The sequence below is a fragment of the Epargyreus clarus genome, unplaced genomic scaffold (genome assembly GCF_041222505.1).
Source record: "Epargyreus clarus isolate Ecla_fem2 unplaced genomic scaffold, WU_Ecla_fem_2.2 ptg000003l, whole genome shotgun sequence".
NCBI lineage: Eukaryota > Metazoa > Arthropoda > Insecta > Lepidoptera > Hesperiidae > Epargyreus > Epargyreus clarus.
Window position 1 is genome coordinate 536,511 of NW_027332211.1, and position 23,490 is coordinate 560,000.

Consider the following 23,490-nt stretch of genomic DNA (forward strand, 5'->3'; position numbering starts at 1 on the left):
AGGCGCCGGTGAATCCGGTAACTAGGGCTGTCACGTTGCAATAGACGGATGGAGTAAATTTTTGTAACTGTATTTTATTTTAACTGTCTAAAAAAGGGGACGATTCTCAATTTGGTTCTAAATTTTTATATAATTTTACTTTGAACTGCATTAATTTTGAGATTTTTTATATTATCAAAATATTTTTCAATTAACCAGCCGTTTGATTAGAAACGTGAAAGCCTGATTAGAAATCGGATTGCGATTTTTTGCCATTAAATAATAAATACAAAAGCACACTATATATCGTATCATATACCCTACCTATAGAATAACAAAAGACATAGTAGTTAGTAATAAATAAGATGATGATCGAGATGAAACTCGAATCGTATATTACAGTAATACATATGTTGTTAAAAAAATAATATTGCTCAAATGTTCAAATTCTAACACGACAACCCTACGACGAAGGCAGAAATTTGCTGAAATAGGACCCGAGGTGAGGTCACTTCAGTTATTCGAAACTTTACTTTGAATTAATTTCGGCCAAGCGAGAATTTACTGAGATGGATCCTTCGAAACTGTCGCCGCCTTTATTTAATACTAAATATTGATTCAAGGAAATTACATTTTAAAAGAAACGTTTGGGCATGACGCTTCTTAATTTTGGATTCAATTTGAAAACTTGAACCACAAGGAGTTATCGTATTAATGCTAAAAGTAACAAGTTGTTTAACATAAATAACTTCTTGATGTGTTGAACATGAAAGACGTAACCCTTTCAAATAATTACATTTTAAGGAAATTTGATAAAGTAGAGTAGAGTATGTTGTGTCCTTTGTATGTTATTCTGTCAATAAAAGCAATAGCGATAACCATATAGACAGGTTATGTGGGTGTTTTTGCGATATTAGTACAATATTTATGAGCTGCAACGATCTCTTAAAATATGGTTGATATTATAGTAAGAAAATACCCAATAAAATGATAGGGATATTATGCAAAGTTTTAAGATGATCAAGAACTGTAAATACTTTACCAATAGTCGAAATATTTTATTTCATGTAGAAAACAGAGAAAAAAACAATCGATTAAACAATAATCACGGAATATTTTATAAATGAATACTACTTTAAAAAAAATAAGATAAATGATAACCCTTGGAACCTACTTAACACACAAAACAAACGACTCAACTGCAAAGGGCACAAACCACACATATGTACCTATAGTTATATGATATAGCACCACACATATGATATAGCTACACAGCCTCCATATATTCGGTCACCGCACAGTACACATGGGTGGTATGTGTATGACATGTACCATTTCATATCAACGTCCCCCCTTGTCTCCAGAGCACAAGTGTCAAGCCATCCAACCGCTTCCCATCATTACGTACTGTACATTTGTACAGTCAGCTTCATTAGTAGATGAGTAGATCAAAATTCCAACAATGCCTATACACCTAAACGTTCATAAGTACCTAAACGCAACTAGCATCATAATTAGATGAAAATCGTAAAGTTTCAAAAAAAAAATTTAACAAAAATACAAAAGAGCTCTATGTCACTACAAAGTAAAAAATAATTGAAATAAATGTTGGTTTAGTACATATTTCTGAAGTCGGCGCTCATATTAGACACGCTGTTTACATCGTTATCCAACGAAATATATTGTAGTGACATAGAAGTCGGTTGTATTTTTTTGTTAACATTTTTTTTCCATCCTTTTTAGTGATGACATTCTAACATTTATATTAATACAATATAAAATTGTATAAACGTGATCATGAATGAAGGTCAGGTCTGAGTTTACATTGATTGGAAGGCGTTTAGATACATAGGAACGTTTGGGTGCATAGGTATTTTTGGAATTTTGATCTGCTCATCTACTAATGAAGCTGACTGTACGTATGTATGTCCAGTTCATGTGAGGGCGGTACGTTGATGGTGACAAGGGCCCGACGGATGACATCGTTGACGCTTGCGTGACGCGACATGCGGCCGGCGCTGCGTCGACACGACAGCCCGTGATGAACGGATTGATCGACGTCCCCACAGGCGGAGCGGTGTGGCTCATTTATTTTAAAGTGGAGTTACTTAAAAGGGCTCGCTGTGTTGCTCGATGGTAATGCCTTTAGTCAAATACCCGAAGTTTGCTCAGATATTACGAGTAGTAAGAAATGTGTAGAGGGCACGTCTCTGTAGTAACTGAAAAGCTGAAAATTTAAAGTAAGTAATTCGTGCGTTCATTTACAGAAGAGCGTGGCCTAGGATTTTTGATTACTTTTTAGTTTAAGATATTTTATCTGGGTAGGTTAATGACTAAGAAGATTAAGAAGACGTTTTTTTTTTGTTTTTTTTTTTATTGCTTTCTTCCTAAAAGAAAAATAAAATAGAAAAAGAGAAGAAAAGAAAGAAAAAGAGGCAAAAGGACAAAGAAAGGAGGAGAAAAAATTAAGATAGGAGGAAAATTATGAATAACTGATGAAAAATGGAAAATAATATAATATATATATGAAAACACATGAAACGATTCACAACACATGAAATGTAGTTCCTGCAAATCGAAATTTGACGTCTTATGTGCTGGTTTCTCGGAGTCCTCGTACAAAAAGCTACTAAGTACACAAAAAGCTTCTGGGCTTTGTCTCAACTGTCGTAACAAAATTCCAAAGAGTGACAACTCAAATACCCCAGTTCGGCAGGCACAGGGGCTGGAGTGTAATATGGGAGAAATTTCACCCTCTGATAAGATCACTAGGCGCACAAAAGATCGTCGTGACAACAAAACGCTATTGGAACAAGAAGCCCTAGTACCAACCGAGTCTTTTAGGAACATTATAAGGGAGGAAATTAAACTAGCTCTTAGGGACACGTTTAACGACTTTGCCAGACAATTAAACGCCAACATAGGAGACGTACGCATCGAAATTAAAGAATTTAAAGATACCTTAACCTTTCTCAACTCACAGTTCGATCAACTTCGGCAAGAAATAACTGTTAAGAACGAAGTCATAGCAAAGTTAGAGAAGGAAAGTCAAGAGGTACGCATCGACATTCAAAATCTGAAACAGGAAGTCAGCCAACTACAACAACAAGCACGTGGCAACAATCTAGAGATACAGTGCGTTCCCGAATACAAATCCGAGAACCTGTACACCCTCGTGAAACAGTTGTCTTCAAAAGTGAATTGTGAACTGCCTGAAAAAGATATCTTGTTCTGCACTCGCATCGCCAAACAAGACTCTAACTCACCACGGCCGAGGTCGATCATTGTGAAACTTAGTTCACAAAGAACAAGAGATACATTATTGGCAGCTTGTATGAAATATAATAAAGTCAATCCTAAAGACAAATAACATGCTGCTCATCTTGGTATATCATCCGAGAAAGTCAATCCAATATTCGTCACAGACCACCTGTCGCCTAAAAATAAGAATATTCACGCAGCTACGAGAAAAAAGCAAAGGAGCTTAATTACAAATACGTCTGGGTGCGAAACGGTCACATCTTTCTTCGTAAAATAGACTTTTCGGAACGCATACTAATCAATAACTTGGACAAGCTTAGTAACCTATCTGAATAACATTAATGGCACCAATTTTTTACAATACCACTGTAAAGTTTTCTGAGCTAAATGTATATTACCAAAATGTTAGAGGCCTCAATACTAAAACTTCAAAATTTTATCAAAATGTATGTATTAATAAGTATGACATCATTGTTTTGACCGAGACATGGCTAAATGACGGAGTTTCAAACTCAGAATTGTTTGACGATAGATATGTTGTTTATAGGCGAGATCGTTGTTCATCTGGATTTCATAGTTATAAGTCTGGGGGAGGAGTATTGATAGCAGTTGATAAAAAAGTAAATTCTAGGCAACATAATCAATTTAATAGCGATTGTGAAGACTAATGGGTTAGCATAGATAAAATAGACTGCAATAAGAAAAAGGACAGGCTCTTCATCTGTGCAGTGTACCTTCCTCCTCCACTACATACACATATCTTAGAACATTTTATCTGTAACGCAAATAAGGCACTCGATAATGCAAAATACAAGTTAGTTATAGGTGATTTCAACTTAAGTAACATATCATGGAATCAAAGTCACTTGAATCAATATAATTCAACACTTTGTAACATGTTATTCGACTTTATTAATTTACACGATTTCCAGCAGTCAAACAGTACCTTAAATAATAATTCGAAAATCCTGGATCTAGTCTTGAACAATATATCTGTCGTCGGCCTTTCCAGTAGTGAAAATATTCTTAGTGTAATTGATCCCTTGCATCCGCCATTAGATTTCACTATTCGTAACCAGTCTGAGAAGATCTTGCCGAAAAAATCAGTACGTTATAACTATTTTAAAGCCGATTATGAAACGATTACATCTGAACTTAATAAAATACACTGGGAAGACAAGTTTAGTGGAAGTCTAAATGTGGATGAAATGTTGGAGATATTTTACAAAATCATAAATGAAATCATACATAGATTTGTACCGCTCATCAAGATATCCAATCAAAAATACCCACCGTGGTTTACAAGAAATCTTATTAAATTACTTAAAGAGAAATATAAGTACCATTTAAAAGTAAAAAAATTTGGAAACCCTCTTGATATAATTAGCTTTAAAATTCTCAGAGAAATATGTTCACAACTCCAAAATATCTGTTATAAAAACTATACAGCAAGACTCGAGACAGCATTAAAACATAACCCTAAACTATTTTGGACACACGTAAAAATGATTAGGCAAGATCACAACTCATATCCTAGCTAAATGTTTTTAAAGGATAAAGCCGCATCAAATGACAAAGATATTTGTAACTTGTTTGCTTCTAATTTCTCCTCTATATTCCCTTCCCCAAATAACATTACGGTTCCATTAGACTGTTCCTCAACAAATTGTCTTCTCATGTCTTTTTCGCAACCTTTTGACCTGTTCTTTTTCGCAAGAACAAGTTTTAACTGCACTTAAAAAGCTAAGCCCGTACAAAAGCGCTGGTTGCGATGATATACCTCCCATATTTCTTATTAAATGTGCTAAGCCTCTTTCGTATCCACTCAAAATAATTTTTAATAAATCTCTTCTTAGCGGTGTCTTACCTGCAGAGTGGAAACGGGCTCGAATAGTACCCATATATAAATTTGGTGATAGACAATATATTAGTAATTATAGACCTATATCAATAGTACCAACGATGGGTAAGGTACTAGAGAAACTTTTATGTGGACCGCTTACATGGCATCTAAAACATGGCATGTCTAAAGACCAACACGGCTTTTTGAGCAATAGATCAACGTGCACTAACTTGGTCTCTTTTATTGAAAACGTGTCTAAATATGTTGACTCTAGATCATTTGTGGATACTATCTATACAGATTTTAGTAAAGCGTTTGACCTGTCAATCCTTGTAAAAAAACTATCATTGTTGGGTATCGGAAACAGTATCTTAAAATGGTGTTGTTCGTATTTGGAGAAACGAACATCAGCATTTGTGTTGAATGGTTTCACCTCTACAGCTTAAACAATGACAAGCGGAGTACCAAGGGATCTCATCTCGGCCATATCTTATTTAATATCTTTATCAACGACATTATCGACTTTGTTCATCACTCCCATTGTTACTTGTTTGCTGATGACTTAAAAATTTCTAGGCGTGTTGATAGTCCGGATGACTCTCTGAAGCCACACCATGCAAAACGATTTGAATGGTGTGGCTGACTGGTGTAAGCTTAATAATATGGTGCTGAATACTGACAAATGCTATTTCATGAGATTCTCTAGAAAAAAAGTTAATAGTGTTAACAATATAATTACGTACAAAATAGGCAAAAATTCAGGTCAATGAAGTCACTGAAACAGGTCAATGAAGTTCGCGACCTAGGTGTTACCTTAGATAGACAATTGCGTTTCGATTCACACATTAACACCATAACATCCAAAGCCTTCAAAACTCTGGGATTTGTCCTTCGTAACACTAAGGATTTTAAAAGAGCTGAAACTACAATCCTACTATATAATACTCTAGTAAGAAGTTCTCTCGAGTATTGTTGTGTTGTTTGGAACCCATTCTATAAGACATACAAAGATCGTATCGAAAGAATCCAGAAAAAGTTTTTGCGGATATTATCATACCGCCAGAATGCTCGATTTCTTTTAAACTACGGCGATAGGCTTGAACATTTTAATATGATGACTTTAGATAATCGTAGGTTAGTGCATGATAATATATTCCTATATAAAATTGCCAACGGCTTGATTGATTCTCCGCAACTGCTAGAACAAATTAAAATTAATATGCCATCTAAAATTCCTAGACAAGGAAAATACAAATTATTTGCTCAGGATCTCACTAAATCTAATCCTGGCTATAATTCACCAATTAATAGAATGACAAGACAGTATAATACTAAATCCTTATACTGTGATAATACCATGTCGGCCTCTAACCAAACACCTGACATTTTTGGGGACAGTTTAGGAAAATTAAAAAAAAACATTTCAGAGTTCATTCGTCACAGTCATATTACGTAATTTTTTTTATATACAAATTAATCCAAAGAAAATTTATCACATTTTATTTAATAGTCTATAAGTAAAATTATTGTATTAGAAAAAAAATATTTTTAGTCTAATTTTTACTACTGACATTATTCTAATTTAAATGTATTAAATTTAGATTTAATTTTAATTTCAATATATTTTATTTATCTAAATTGTATCAATTGTATAAAATTGTATAATTTATATTTTTATCTTATATTTAATGTAAATTGTTATCTTAATTTAATTTTATTTTAATTAATTAGAGCGTCAATTCTGTAAATGCCGTGTTCACCTATAATTGCGGGTACACGACTTATTTATCTAACTTTTGCAATGTAATTTATATAAGTGTATACTACGTTGGTGAACCTTTAATACATAAATAAATAAATAAATAAAGACATGTTTGCTTCTTTTATAAAAAAAAAATAAGTAGAAATCAAAGTGACAAAACGGTTCACAAATTCAACTTCCGTGCCTATGGTGCAAACTTAACGAGTTTGCATTAAATTTCCGCTTATGAAAGTTGTTAACGTGAAGTGCGTGGCGAGTTATCAGAGCTGATTATATTGGAACAGCGCTCAAAGGACGTTCGGAAACGCTCAGCTAACTATATACTGGCACCGGAAGATATTAGGTATATTACGTTTATAAATAGGTCAAAGTATACGCTCATATACTTAATATGTGGTGGGCACTACCATCATAGCTATTTCTAATATCTATCTTGTAGTAAGAGCACTGTTAAACGATGCTATGTTCTGGTTTGAAGGATATAGTAAGGCAGACACACTTACCCAAGGCATTCCAAGGGGTATTCATTTATTAAATTCAATTTCAATTCCATGTATCAGTAGCCGACTTCAGGTAGGTGTCAAGTTTTCGTTTTAACTCCTTAAAGGATCAATTAAAAAAAATGCTTTTTAAGAAATACATTCGAAGAATGTCCTATACAAAAATAATGTTTTAAACCCACCGTTGCATGTCAATCGATCAAAGTAGAGTTTAATTTACAACAAATTCAAGTGTAAATAAGGATTTCTAGATATCGTGATTCTTAATAGAAATGTTTTAAACTAATATAAGCTCCGGAATAAAATACAACATAAAGCAAAACCAAATGAGTTCTTTGTGATTGTAACTGAACGGAAATTTATTTGGAAAATGGAAACCCTCACGATATGAATACAAAATGCATCTTCTCAGAAAGAAGAAGTATTTTACTTTTAAATCGACATCTTGAAAATTTCTAAGGATTGTTTTACTTTGAAACCGGCTTAGCGCATGTAAAAATTGTAATAAAAATAAAAAGTAGTTTTACCGGACACACTTAAATATGCTTTTGACCTGCATTTTGTATAGTCTTTTCGTAGGTATTTTCTGAAGTCCGTGTAGTCCCTGGAATAGAATAGGGCTACTGTATCCCCTGCCTGTCGTAAAAGGCGACTAAAAGGGGGCTTCCGGGGTTGCGGGCGGCAAAAGTAGGAGCTCGAACCGTCCAGCAAGCAACCCCGGGAAGGACGACGGTATGTGTGGTTGCATACCGTCGTGAACACCAGATGGTGTTGGGAGGAGCCAAAAGTGCTCCCCCAGGGCAGAGCCGGATCGGGGCATCGCGCCTGGAGGACTCCGGTTGTGTTCCCCCGGAGGTCCCGGGGGAGTTTTCCAACAAGCGCTGAGGACGGCCACCGGGGGGGTTTTAGTGCGGTAAGTAAGTAGTGCGGGTAGTTTATTTTAATTATTATAACTTAACTTAAAAGTGCAATAATTACGTAAAAAATATTTATACCCTTTGTTTCTTACAAAATTGAATTCGCATATAAAAGAATAATGTAAAGAGTTTTTAATGGACAATTACATATACTGCTTTTGATGTTTCATCAAACGTGTCCTGATTCTAAAAGCGTATAAGTAGATACATGGCTTCGCTTGCGGGTATTGGCAATTTTTCGTATCAGAAGCGCGGAGTAATTCCAACCATAATACTTGCCGCAGGCAATTTGAAGGATTAACTCGTTTTTCTTCGAAACGAACCTTTAAAATGTTGAGAATATTTTGTTTAATATTACAGCTTATAACGTTGTAATATTACCCAGGTCTGTCCATTAAATGATAATTAGACTCTAGAACTACTCATTAAAGTGATAATGAAATGAAATGAAATGAAATATATTTATTTTGTATAGGCCAACGGCGGCACTTACAAATTGTCAGTTACAATATTTTCTTAAACTACTACCGGATCGGAACGCGACCTCTACTGAGAAGATCCGGTAAGAAACTCAGTGGGTTTGTCTTTTTTAATTTTAAAAATAATTATTCTCTTTTTAATTTTTTTTAAATGCCATTATTTTTACATATAATTAATAAAGCATTAGCTCCAGTATCTTGCTTTACATTTATCTAAAAAAAAGAAGTTTGTTCAGCAAGATACGCTACACTTTGACATTTTCTTAATTAACTAATAATTATGTTATTGATCAGTCCCAAGCTGTTTTATCATTAATATAATCAGAAATTTTATAATAAGCTTTACGACTAAGTGTGCTTTTGATAATAACTTTAAATTTATTAATTGACAAATTTCTGATTTTGATGGGCAGTTTATTATAAAAACGTATACATTGACCCACAAAAGAATTACTTATTTTGTGGAGACGAGTAACATGTGTAGAAAGGTTAAGTTTGTTCCTTGTATTTACATTATGCGTGTCACACCGTTTTACAAATTTATCAATATTTTTCCTTACATAAATTAGATTTTCATATATGTATTGGGATATAACAGTTAGAATATTTATTTCTTTAAATAGTTCTTTTAGTGAAGCTCTTGGAGGCAGGCTGTAGATAGCTCGTATAGCTCTCTTTTGCAATATAAATATATCATTTAGGTGTGACGAGCACCCCCATAGCAATATACCATAAGGCATAATGCTATGAAAGTAACTAAAATAAACTATTCTAGCTGTTTCTACATCTGTTAGAAGTCTAATTTTTTTAACAGCATATGCCGCCGAACTGAGTCTACCCGACAATTTATCTATGTGGCAGCCCCATTGCAATTTGGCGTCAATAGTAACACCTAGGAAAACAGTTGACTCCACGGGATCCAAAACCGTTCCATTTAATAACACATTGGTTTCAACATGCTTCACGTTGGGTAACGAGAACTTGATACATTTAGTTTTCTTCTCATTAAGAAGAAGATTATTTATGTTGAACCAATGGATAACTTTCGAGAGAGCATTATTTACTTCGTCATAATTATTTAATTGTCTTTTAATCTTAAATAAAAGTGAAGTGTCATCAGCAAACAATACAATCTCGTGATTATTCCCTACATAGTAGGGCAAGTCATTTATATAAATTAAAAACAGAAATGGACCGAGTATTGAACCCTGCGGCACGCCCATTGTAACAGAAGCACCGGGCGATTTTGTACCATTTACATCAACCTTCTGAATTCTATTATTTAAGTAAGAAGTCAAAAGGTTGAGAGCCTTGTTCCTGATTCCGTAGTGGTGTAATTTCCTGACCAGTGTCTCATGGTGGACACAATCAAAGGCCTTAGATAAATCACAAAACACACCAAGGGCATCACGCGAATCATCCCAGGCCTCATAAATATGTTTTAACAATTCAATCCCTGCATCTACAGTAGAGCGATTCCTTCTAAAACCAAATTGGTTGTCATGAAGTATTTTGTTTTTATTAAAATACTTCAGCAGTTCATTTAAAACAATTTTTTCAAAAATTTTACTTAATGTTGGTAGAATAGAAATTGGCCGAAAATTGGTTGGATCAGTATTACATCCCGATTTAAATAAGGGAATCACTCTACTTTGTTTCATAAGGTCAGGAAAAACACCACAAGTAACACAAGCATTGAACACAGAAGCCAAGTGCGGTGCAATAAGGCCGATAATGGAAGAAACGGCTTTAACGGAAAGCCCCCATAGATCTGCAGTTTTCTTAGAATCAAGACTATTGAAGGCATTAATGATATCATTCGCATTAACAACTGAAAATTCAAATCCTGTGTTACATTCATGTACACTTTGTTTAAGCATGTTTTCAGCGGAAATAGGAGATGATTTCAGAGTTTTAGTTGTTAAAATAGGCATGTTAGTAAAGAAATTCTCAAACTCTGATGCCACCTCTAGATCCCCTTTTACATCAGTATTATTTATTTTTAAAGTATAGTCTTGCTGATATGTCAAATTCTTATTAGTTTCACTATTAATAATATTCCACGTTGTTTTAATTTTATTTGATGATTTTTTAATCTTATTTCTTAAATATAGAGACTTAGCACAGGAACAGGCCATCTTAAATATTTTAGAATATTTTTTTACATATTCCTTAAATTTAACATTATGATTATAAGATCTCTCATAGTATAATTCATATAATTTTTGTCTACTTTTGAAAATACCTTTAGTTGCCCATTCACTAAATTTGGCAGTGTCACTTATAGTTATCGGTTTAAAAACTATACTTTCATACTTACTTTCATGTATATGTATAGGGTACATTATTACTACGAGTACACTTAGGCAAGTGAACTCGTAATAATAATTATTAAATGAAATAGGAAAAACACATCACACATTGTAATAGAACTAATATATTGTATTGAATTCTGCAAGAAACGTATTGCAGAAACGATTGAAAATAATATTTCTGTGAAAGCCATTCCATTTCTTAAAACATGTATTTTTGTATATTCCATGATCATTTCCCTAAACGAAATATAATGCCTCGCACTGCATGCATCCAAGATGGCGTTAACGATGTTTGAAATAGAATCCGTATGGATTCAAACGCAAAATTAAGTCAACGGTCGGTCTTGTCTATATTGGAACCAAGTTTTGAAGCTGGCGCTGAATACTGAATATCTGATGAGATTTTAGTAAAATTGGCTCTACACTAAGACCTTATATAGACATCTCGTACCAGAAACGATAAGCGATGGAGAGTTTGCGATTAAACAAAGCAAACCAACGATCGCTTTATATTTCACCCAAAATATTTTGATAATTAAGTTCTGATCATAGTACAATATTTTGGGAATAACTAGATATAGTTTAATGACCGTATCAGACATCTTGTCTTTCCGGTTTTAAAACTAATAATAATATTAATTCCATTCAAAATAAGTTAACATTGTTTGTCAGTTATAGTCTGAAAATAATAATCTTTGATGTGAAAACTATAAGTTTCACTTCGTTGAGCTCTTTAAAAAATAAATTGTATTATTGTAAAAAATTGTGGCGGTATTATTTGTGATTTCCTTTTTTGTATCTGATAATAAAGACGCAATATGAGTGATCTTACGAGTAAATGGCAAGTGATGTTGATAATTTTCTACTCGTACAATTTTCGTTGCGATTCGGAAGGATAAGTACCAAGTTTATTATTATGTGTATATTGAGATTTAATGACTTCTAGTAACTCGTTAACGGGGAAGCCAGTCCTGGATTGGGAACGATGCAGTGAATAGCGGTAACGATATTAAAATTAATAAGCCCGCTCAGACAGCTGAGAAGAGCATCCCGGAAATGATTTTGTGAGCGTTATGGTACAAATTCTGTAACATGGTCTTTGCGTACGCTTTTACATATTAATTATATTGCTGATCACATAGAAGATTAAGTTTATGAACACTGTGATATTCAGGTGGAAAGTACTTTTGGAATGAAGAGAAATAGGACGTATAGTTTGATTTAGCAGTAAACGAGTACGCAAGCTTGCATGTGTTTAAGTGCTTACTACCATGGACACTTGTTACTACTTTCACATGGATATGGGCTCCTTCAGATATCGAACACTGATATTCTTTATAAATAGGATAAGACAGTTAAAATTACTATTATCTTTTTTACAAATTTCACCAAACTAAAACACAATATTTCTGTAGCGACCTTATAAGGCAAAAATGGGTGCCGCGATACCACCGTAATAGAACTACGGAAGGTGCCTTAAAGTGGTACAAAAAATGGTAGATTTATTTAACAGTAGAAACATTTAGGAAGCCGAATATTTTGATATCAATGGACAATCAATCAATTCTTCTCGTTCATTTAATAGAAAATACCTACTCAAGTTATTTAAAAACCTAGAAATAAGAGTTATGGCACGATATTTATGTACACACAATTAATATGTAAATGAAACCAAATACTAAAAGAATTTATTATAATACTACTTTAATTATAGATCACACAAGGTACTATTTACTACTTAGTTGATTGCGTAACGGCACGAACATTACGGATACAAGATTCGTTATACTTGATTGGTAGTAATTGGCGGGCGTTACAAAGGACTCGGCAATTTACCATTTCCGAGCCGTGATAATGATATTGCTTGTAATAATTTCATTCCCGAGTTTAGGCATTGTTGCCAAGAAATTCGCTTTTAACGCTCATTTACACGCAAACTGAGCTCTCAGATTCTCTTTATTTCAATTCTTTCTACTTTTCCGTGCGTGTAATGTTTTATGTAGTAGAGGCAGTCAACGAGCTGTGATAACTGATCCAAAAACCGCAGTCTTATATAAATGTATTGTTAACTCCGAGGACTAAGTTTATGCATCAATTAAATTCATTACCACACCCTCCATTATTATAAGAACATGGAATCTTTTTCAATTTTTTAACAACCATATTTTAAAATATAAAATGATATTTGCCTAAATATTTTAACTACTATAAATTGGTTAGTCATACGTAGAAATATTTAATCTGTTCTTGGAAATTGTCATATAAAACTTTTCCTTAAGCACGACTGTTGTCCAATTCAAATTATAAAAACAAATCCCGGAGCAAGCAAGGTATCTTGGTACGGACATAAATATTCATAGTACTAACGCTGCTGAGAATTTCGCGAAAAGGACTTATTACATTGTCTCCTGCAATCTCGTCCCAACTCTTCCAGCGGAAGGCGCTTCATTGTATCACAGGAATTAGATTCGAAACGCTCCCCGTATATCTTCATTTCTGGATGCAAATTTACCGGCGTCCTGCCGAGAAATGACGGTAATTCCCGGGAATATATTATGAGTGAATCAAAATTATTCCGCAGAAATCACGCAGAAATCTCCATGTTTTGGCGTTATTTAAATAACCTTAGCGCGTTTTGGTTGCTTAGAACGGATCTAAATTCATACGATTGTAGAACCGAGAAAATTAGTAAGGTACTTGTTCTACTGGAGTCGGATGAGTAGGGATTGAGTGAATATTGAAGCAAATGATTTAAAATGTATTCAAACACTATAAAAAGTTCAAAAGACTATGTATAAAAATCGGCAAGAATGAATGAATACATAATATGTATTCATTCATTCTTATATTTCTTATAATAATAATTATATTAGGAATGACGCCACTAAGCTTTGCTATAAAAGAAAGTTAAGTAAAAGCTTTTAATTAACGTCGTGATTTTTTTAGCATTTCGTATGTAGACTATGCCTAATACTTGATAAATGGGAAGATACTTAAATTATAGTCCGCTGAATCACAAAATAAAAACTAATATTTTGTGTCTGAATTCTATAATTATTATAAAATGAATAACATTAATTAATTAAATAAATAAATACAATAAAGCATAAGAAGTATTGGGATAAAACTAATTAAAATAACTTGAAATCGCAGGAAAAACATCCACTTTTATAACAATAGACTAAAATCCTACGACTACTTAAGTAGGTCCTTGATTAGGAGATACCTATTAGTGGGAACCTATGTAAATGAGCATAAATTGATTTCCTAGCTCCGAGAGTGTGAAGCTAATTTTGGCTACATTACGCTTACTATCTAGGTCTCTAATAGGTTATTCGTGAAAATATGTAATACTTGTAAACATAAAATGTAGATAAACATAATTAATAAAGTTTATAAAAGTGACACCCTTAAAAGTACACCCTAGTAAGCTGCTGCATGATAGGTATAAGTAGAAAAATGAAGCAATCCGACAAATCACTACACGCTTGTTAATGAGTAATTGCGTATTTATTTACTTTGATAGCGGATATCGTCACATGATCGGGGGTCGCGGGGTCGCCGAACCACCTACATACGTCGCCGGTCACAACTGCGCACTAGTAACGCCCAACAAAGATGTTTGGAATTTGTCATCAACATTTTTCATTGTAACCCGTTACTCATATTCGTCAACATGTGGTACGATCGAACGGTTGAAATAATGACATTCTTATATAATTATCTATTTTTATTAGAAATAAATCCTAAAAACGGCGGTAACTTATTTGCCAAACTATTACTTTCTCATACTAAGCCGTATGATATAGTCATAACATCGAATAATTAGTTGATTAACCAACAAATTCTTCATTGGTATGACTTATGTATCTTTCTAAAGAATTATACATAAATCATTTGTTATGTATAATCCTTAAGGATTAGTATGCCAATGTATGGAAAAATACGTATTTTCTTCAAACTTTTCCTTTTCCTTTAATTTGTCACATAACATTACTTCCCAGAATTTGATCCTTATAAACGACACTATCAGATAGTGTAATAATATAGAGGTGTCATTTTTTTCAAAATTAACTCGTTCGATTCCCGGCTAAGGAAAAAAATATTTTAAAAAACTAATAATGCAGTTTTAGTTTTTATCAAAATCGGCCTCGTAACTCCTTTCAACATTTTTCGCTAATCCTTATAGTTTTGGATTTGGCCCTGAAGGCCCGTTTTTAAAATTCACCCTATTCTGATATAGAGCGTAACAAAAAAAACATTTTCAAAAGCAAAGAAAGTGATGTCAAATGATCTTTGAGGTTAAAATGAAAAAAATATAAAATAAGAATGCTTACTTCATCATCTCGCTAAGTGTTCACCTATCATAAACGAGAACTTTATAAATAACATTTAAAACCAAAATCGGATACTACATAAATAATGTACCTCAACAACTAAACTCGAAAACTAAGCATCGCTTGTCGTTAATCGTCGTGGATCAGGGAGATTTGATAGCATAATTGATTATCCCCCGACCAACGCTTTTGATTCAATTCCTTGGCGCTGCTTCAATTAAATTTATTCCTAATTATTCAATACACGAATTTGTAAATTAGGGCTGATAGGGTATGGCGGAAAGATAATTTAAACTGAACAATTTATGAATATAGTCGAATGTTTTACGTTATGACTATAGTACTACGCGTATTTTATTAAAACGAGATAATTAGTTGTTGTTATTCGGTACTAGTATGTCTGACCGTACAAGGTTCCTGTATTTTTTTTATTTCTTATAAGTAATTTTATAGCCGTCGTAAGATGTAATGCTGGTGAGTGGCATTTAGCTAGATACTTTCGGTTCTTCTCAGAGAATTTCGCCTAATTTCAGTGTCATGTCTACTCTCGCATTTGAATCAAAGGCTCTCGAGGGGATCGCAAGTTTGCGCAGCTCATTAAAGAAATCTTATGTTTTACAATTCTTTATTATAACATAGAATTTACTAACGATATGCGCATACAGCCCACCTAATAGCTATTGCTAGCATGGATACGAGTCCAGATTGGATTATAATTCTTAAATCAGCTACTTGTGCGTTGCTACGCAAACTACTAGGTAGAAATAGATGGATGCCTTCTGAGTGAAACCATGGTTTCAACGTGTCTAGCAGCACGAAGCAAGAGTACCATCAGCTACAGTAATCCTTTGTCGGCAGTGGTGTGGCAGGAGTGGCAGGTGCACGTGACGTCGACGCCGGCGGAGGTGGGCGGGCCGGCGCTGCTCACGTGCGCGGCGCCGCCCGCCGTGCGCGACCACGCGTCCGTCGCTGCTTGGTTCCGCGACGACGCCGTCCTCACCGCCAGTGACCATCTCTGTGAGTATCTGAACACATTTTACATTTATCTTCATTTCAAGTATTAAGGGGTCGTAAATTGTATTGCATACAATTAACCTAATATAATTGTGTACTATTGTTATGTTCTATTGCAGTGTGCAATAAAGAATATCTATCTATCTATCTATGTCTGTACAGTGTACATGTGTGTATTCCATTACTATATTCAAGAAATAAAACGTAAATAAAGCAATACAAATAAAAAGTGTCAAACCACTATCATTGTTGCAAGCTCAAGTACTATGCTTATTACATTGTCACAAAATATTGCTACACTATGTAGTGTGCAGCAGTAGAACTACATACACACTGTTACATAAGCCATCAATTTGTAGATCCCGATACAATACGCCAAACCGTAAAAAATATCATCAACCCCGCCTACCGCAAAGGTCCCACCTGTAAAACTCCATAAATTATTCTAATGTTAACAGTAACTACCTACATTAAACACCAAATTTCGGAATTGCTCCTACAGACCATTTAGATAACATCTTTCCGTGATTTAATTTACCAAAGGGACCATAATTTTACTAGGAATTATTGCACACCAGATAATGGTGACAAAGTTTATAATTGTGGAACAACTTTGCGGAAACCCTCGAGTGAGAGATGACCAACAGCAGGAGTAAATAGATTAGTGCATCATACTAGAACCTCAGGCTAGGAAAGTATTCTGCTATGTATAAAAACATAACCCTTCCTTAGCAGTCGGGTAAAAACGACCAATAAAGACTTTCGAATTAACGTTGCTTTGTAATCTACTCAAAATAACGAAATTTTAAAAGGTGATAGCGAAAGTATGGTTCGATCCTGGGAAGTATTGGATTGGTGGATTTTTAAGTTTTTTTAAATAGTAAATATATCGACATTCCGACGAAGGCCTGCTCACTGAATAATAAAAGTCCTCGACGACTCTCAATTCGATGCGAGGTAAGATGGTAATCGCTTCACATAAAAGAAAATTAAATTGTAATATTGAAGAGAATTCGAAATTTTTCTGGAAACATAAGCTCCTGGAAACATTTTTTTACTAATCAACTCTTGTGATCTCCATTAAATATTCTGAAGACGAATAATTCAAGAGTTTAACTTGTATTCCATATTTTAATGTTAAGAAATAATTAGATGTATAAGCTTTTATAACAGGACTCAATTTCTCAGGTACTTATATAGAAAAATATGTAGGTATGCCTTTTATTAAGAATAGCTGGATAGCCTCCTGATAGTATGCTTCTGGTCCGCTATTCTTACATAATTCCAGTCCCCATTAATCATTTTATGGAAGTTATTCTTTCCCTTATTCCGCCTTTTTTCTTAGCATTTTTTCGTCTTTCGAGAACATTCTTAGCAATATTATCCTATGCCTGTGTGTATTTCATATAGCAACACTATCGAGAAGAAAGCGAACCTACCAGGATAAGTTTAATCTATCGCTCATTATCGCCTATTTCCTTATTCCTTAATTAATATTTCTTCATTTCCCCCGAACTTGATTCAAGTTGCGTGCACGCGACTATTATGTAATGACATTTATACAGATTACGTTATACCGCAATGTTATCGCTAATTTTTTTATGGGACTCGAAGTCACCATTATAATTATATTTTATTGATGTTTCAAGGATCTTGTCCAAAGTTGTTTCAAATGAAAACTGAAATCTACACTTATTTATACTTTTGCATACAGCATCATTACAGTCGTCTTACCATGGAATGAAAAAAAATACATTTACGATCATGTTTATGGAGCGTAAAGATAATTTATATCCACTTGCTGTGATTGCAAGAATATCTATGACCAATTTCAAATAGGATTTCATTTTCATTCGTTCTTCAAAATATTATAAAGATAGATTGAATCAAGTCAATTCATTCAAAAAATATAAACCTTAGTTCTCCTTTTATCTTGTTAATCTTAATTCTTCTTATTTGTTGACAGCTGGTCCCACATTACTAGTAGATGAAGGCTGGAAGCTAGTGGTCCGGTCTGTGCAAGTTGATGACTCGCGCGCACAATTCTCCTGCTCCGTCCTGGACTCTCTCACTGGCGAGCGGCGGAGAAGTACCCCCATCAGTATTGATGTCGCTCGTAAGTACATTAGGTTGAATACTAATTATATCTTTATAAATTATTTAGTAGCGTAAAGCTGTTTTGTTTAGGTTTTAAACACACATAGTAAAGCGTAGTAAGATATTTTATAAGTAACCTAAAGTAGTTATGGAAAATAACGCATAATAATAATATGTGATCCATATCAAAAGGACTTTTATTCTATTTACGAATCCCTGTCTAATAGACGCGTATACTCATTTTCTATATTCTGTATATTAATATTCGCTGTCTATATAAGTCCCTGTTGCCGATCTTATTAGTGATCGAAGCTGTTGCCTTTAAAAATATTTCAACGATTGTCATTTAAATTGGCTTCATTTGGTTGGTCACAAGCAAGCCTCCCCAATCCAATTCCTATAATATAATTACATCAATGATCACAAATATCTATTTATACGTCAAACTAAATATATTTGAACCATCATCTTTATTTCCAGCTATGAGTATAGCAGCGGCTCCCAGAGCAATCACCCACGGTCCTTGGGAGGCCAGCGTGCGGCGCGGCGGTGACGTCATCCTGCCCTGCCTCGTCCACGCCAACCCACCTGCCACTGTCACGTGAGTCTTGTCCAAAATTATTTCTGCTATTTGATTTTTATTGTAACGGAGATAAGGAAGATTTGGAAGCTGCGTGCTGGACCAACACTATTGATCTTTCAAATAATACTGAGTGTATACAAATATTACTGTTTATTTATATTATTTTCAATGATTGTATTATAACAATTTCGTCACCTCATCAGCATAAATAAAAACCCTGTATTCCACATTTTAGTATAATTTTGAATGAGACGTAATTCGCTTTCTTCGTATTGCGGTATTAAACCGGTGATATCTGTATAAATAACCTCGTTTGGAAAAATGGAAGCAAAATAAACCTTTTCAACTTGAGCTACAGCATCAAAGATAAGTATTTCTTTGTGTGCGAACAACTTCCGCAACAGTTGCTTCTCTGTGGTAGGTAAGACGAAAAAGAATTTAAGTAAGTACTACAAATTCAAGGATCTCTGCTCCTTAAGCAGATGAATATAATAATATTTAAGGTAATTCGTAACATTTTGCTTGAAAACACGTTTTATGTATTAGTAAGGGGGTAACATACAAGCGACAGCCAGCTAATACACGAGCGACAGGCCGGGCTGACGACTGCCAGTGACGATAGCTGACTATTGTTAGCAGTTGCTAACGACAGGCGATAACAGTCCTCGGCGGCAGTCGATACCGACGGCTCGCGACAGTGTGCGACTATCAGCAACGTTCGTAAGCTATTGCCACCTGCCATCAGCAGCAATCGATTACAAAATACAATCGCAAAACAGCGATCGTGTGTGTCACTCACTACAAGCAGCAGTCATAAGGCTTCCGTGGCCTTCAGCCCTAATATCAAGAATACGTAGATAATGTAACGGTCGAAATGTATGAAAGATAGTGGAACCAGGCACGGTGAGATGGCAAAAATAATGGAAAGTAACCTAGATTATATTCCTTTTTAAGTGTTTCTTCATCGCTATCCTTATAGCTTATAAATATACACATGTATACAAGGATAGCTATCCTTATAGCTATCCTTGTATCCTTATGCATGTGTATATTTTTGGTATTCAGGTGTAAATGATCAAAAATAAAGAAATATCACTGTTTTGTTACTTAACACAACCAGCATCTTTAATTATGCAATAATTCCCGATTAATAAAGATTACGATTTCACATAAAACTAAAATTTAAAATATCCCTACGTATTAAGTAAGTTTTTAAATTGGTTTATTTTCTTCTATACTCACGTTTATGAATATTATTAAGTCCATTGTAATTCGAGGCGTCCCGGGATAAGGGATAAAGTCTTGGATAACGGGAGCGGTAACCGAAACACCGGGATTAAGCCGGTTCAAATGTTAATGTTGGCTGTTTTAATGGCAGCGGGATAATATTTGTCCAGTGTGATTTTAATGGGTAATGTTAATTTTAATGCAGTAAACTTTAATATTAACCTTTATTACGTTCCGTGGATTTATTTGACAAACTAAGTAAAGTTTAAGCTAATCTATGACACAAATTAAAAAAACGTTAAAGTGGTTTTTTTTTCTAGTTTTTACTTTCACCTGAAATGCCATATTAGCTATTCAACGTTACCCCTAAAAATATAATAATCCTGATTACAATTAATTAATTCGTATTTGATTTTTTTCGATCGATCGAATTTTAAAGCATTCTTGTAAATTTTCCGCGTGATATACGTAAGCTAAATTTATAAGGAGTATTTTTTATCATAAGTCTCTAGCAAACAAAATTATTTTAAAGATCCAAGAGTTTAACAAAAGCGTATCTACAGAGCAACAAACTTGATATACACAATATTTCTTGTATCTCATTACTGGTTCCCAATATTCGGCTAGGAATGGGTACGGCGCCCTGGGGACTGAACCGAAGTGTAAGGTTACAATGTATGGAGGGTAAAGTCGATTCTTAAGGATTATTCACGACATAAAGTAATTACGAATAATTGCTAATTACGATGCAATTTCCATAAATCAAGCAAAATAGAACCACATTTATTAATTTTGAAAATCTCAAAATACAAAAATATATCATACACAAAGTACGAGTATTTTAGCTTTAAATTTAATTCGGAGAGAAATATCAGCGGTTGGACACCAGTCCACAATAATAATTATTTTCTTCTGCTGCGGCAATATCAGTATATTTATTTCTTTGCAATAACTAGTATGTAGCACTGCGTTCTGGTTCAAAGAGAGGTAAGTCAAGACTTACTGCGCTGCCGGCTCATTTAGTATTCAGGAAAAAGTATATTTTTAAAGAAATTATGTTTTAACTTCAATATAATAATTACCACCACATCGCAAGGTGTTCCGTTACAAAAGGGCCGAAAGAAACTTCATAACACAGATAAAAAAAAAATTTTAACAAAAAAATAAAACCGACTTCTATGTCACTACAAAGTAAAAAATAATTGAAATAAATGTTGGTTTAGTACATATTTCTGAAGTCGGCGCTCAATATATTTCGTTTGATAACAGCGTGTCCAATATGAGCGCCGACTTCAGAAATATGTACTAAACCAACATTTATTTCAATTATTTTTTACTTTGTAGTGACATAGAAGTCGGTTTTATTTTTTTGTTAAATTTTTTTTTTTACCCTTTTTAGTGATGATATGCTTACGTTTGTATTAATATTATGTAAAATTGTATAAATGTGATCATGAATAAAGGTAAGGTCTGAATAGATACGGATTGGACCCAGCCGCTCGCAGGGCGCTGCCGCGCCCTTCTCGTTTAGTTTTATATTGTCTTATATGTTCCAACCTAACCTAACCAATTCAATACGAAACACTATAGGCGAGGCTTTATGAGATACTAATTATTGGCTAGGTTAGATAGGAACAGATAAGTAAATAAATCAAACTAGGTGGTAAAACTCTGCGAGTGAACCGGTCCAATTTACCTTAATTCAATAGTTAAGAAAAGAAAAAGGAGTTGATGGTCAAATTTTTCATCATATATCTCTGTCTAGCTACTTCATTACAACAAATGTCTAATCTATATACTTTACATGGGAGGAACCTCTGCATCATCAGGATTGAAGAATTGAAGGTCATATCTTCCATCATATGTCTCTACTCAAAGACCTTATCATATATTCGTAAGCTCCAAATGCCTAAGTTGTATGGTTGAGGCAGGAGGCACTTCTGCATTATCAGAGTTGAAGAGTAGAAGGTCAAATTTTCCATCATATATCTCTACCTATCAACCTTATTGAATATTCATAAGCATCAAATGCCTAACTTGTATGGTTGAGGCAGGAGGCACTTCTGCATTACCAGGGTTGAAGAGTTGAAGGTCAAATTTTCCATCATATCATGATAACCTAGACACTCAATGTTCATTTTAAGTTTCATGAGAATTGAGTGGGCAGAAGGTAAGTTGTCATAAAATATGTAAAAAGCAGGGGTAGTGATGATGAGTTCCACCCCATAACTTAAATTCTAATCATCAGAGCGTACTAATGTTAAGGTAGGAAAGTACCGCAACGAAACACCCTTTCATATGAAAAAAAGAAAATTAAAATTGGTTAAGAAATACTCGACTTATTCAAGTTTATATGAAATCGGGTTTTTCCAATTTTCCGGGAAAACTGGCGGAAATTTTCAAATTTCCTCGAAATGGGACCCCCTGTGAAACTAGCCGCATACAATGGTGTATGAATCATGTCGATCGGTCGCGGCATCGCGAAAAAATCGCCGAACAAACATAAAAAAAAAAAAAGAAAAAAAAAAATATATACGGTCGAATTGAGTAACCTCCTCCTTTTTCGAAGTCGGTTAAAAACATGTACAATGTTACGCTACTGGAGTTTGTACTATGTGGAAGGGATAAGGGAACACATATAAGCCTTATCTTCCATCAGTTATCTCTTTGTATAACCTTGTTTTGAATACCCAACAAAAATAAAATTATAATTTTGTTTGGGTGTTTTATTACGGTCAGCATTTAGGATACCACAAACTGTTTTATAGTTCGTGCATTATTTATTTAACTTTATTTCGATATGTATCCCACATTTATTTTTCACCCTGCGAATCCCTGGCGAAAGTATATACATTATATACTGGCGAAAGTATATTTATTTTATGAACACCCAAGCTGAGAAATCACTCCATTAATCAATTATATCAGTAACTTTAACGGTGCCGGGTAACAATATGAAAGAAATGCCTCAATATATTTGTAAGGTTCCCAAAATTATGTGCGATCTGTGCTAATCTGCACTGTGGTTCGACTCCGACGGCACCACCACCACACCTATTTCTGCCTCATAACAGCAGTATTAAGCGCTGCCGTGTTCTGGTTTGAAGGATGTGGTAAGGGAGACATACTTTTCCAAGGCGTTCCAGCTTAGTCCTCAGGGGTAGCGGCGTATCTGT

General features: G+C 34.2%; 1 protein-coding gene across 3 annotated transcripts in view; it reads left to right on the top strand.

Moving 5' to 3' along the window:
- Dscam3 (Down syndrome cell adhesion molecule 3) overlaps positions 1-23,490 on the top strand; it is a 187,498-nt gene that overhangs the window by 109,721 nt on the left and 54,287 nt on the right. For all 3 annotated transcript variants that reach the window (XR_012103075.1, XM_073082409.1, XM_073082410.1), the window contains exons 5-7: positions 16,252-16,410; positions 18,374-18,523; positions 18,985-19,105. Coding sequence is in view for 2 of the 3 variants with exons in the window: in XM_073082409.1 (XP_072938510.1) it covers positions 16,252-16,410; positions 18,374-18,523; positions 18,985-19,105 (430 nt within the window). In the remaining variant the exon portion in view is untranslated. The remainder of the gene's footprint in view (positions 1-16,251; positions 16,411-18,373; positions 18,524-18,984; positions 19,106-23,490) is intronic.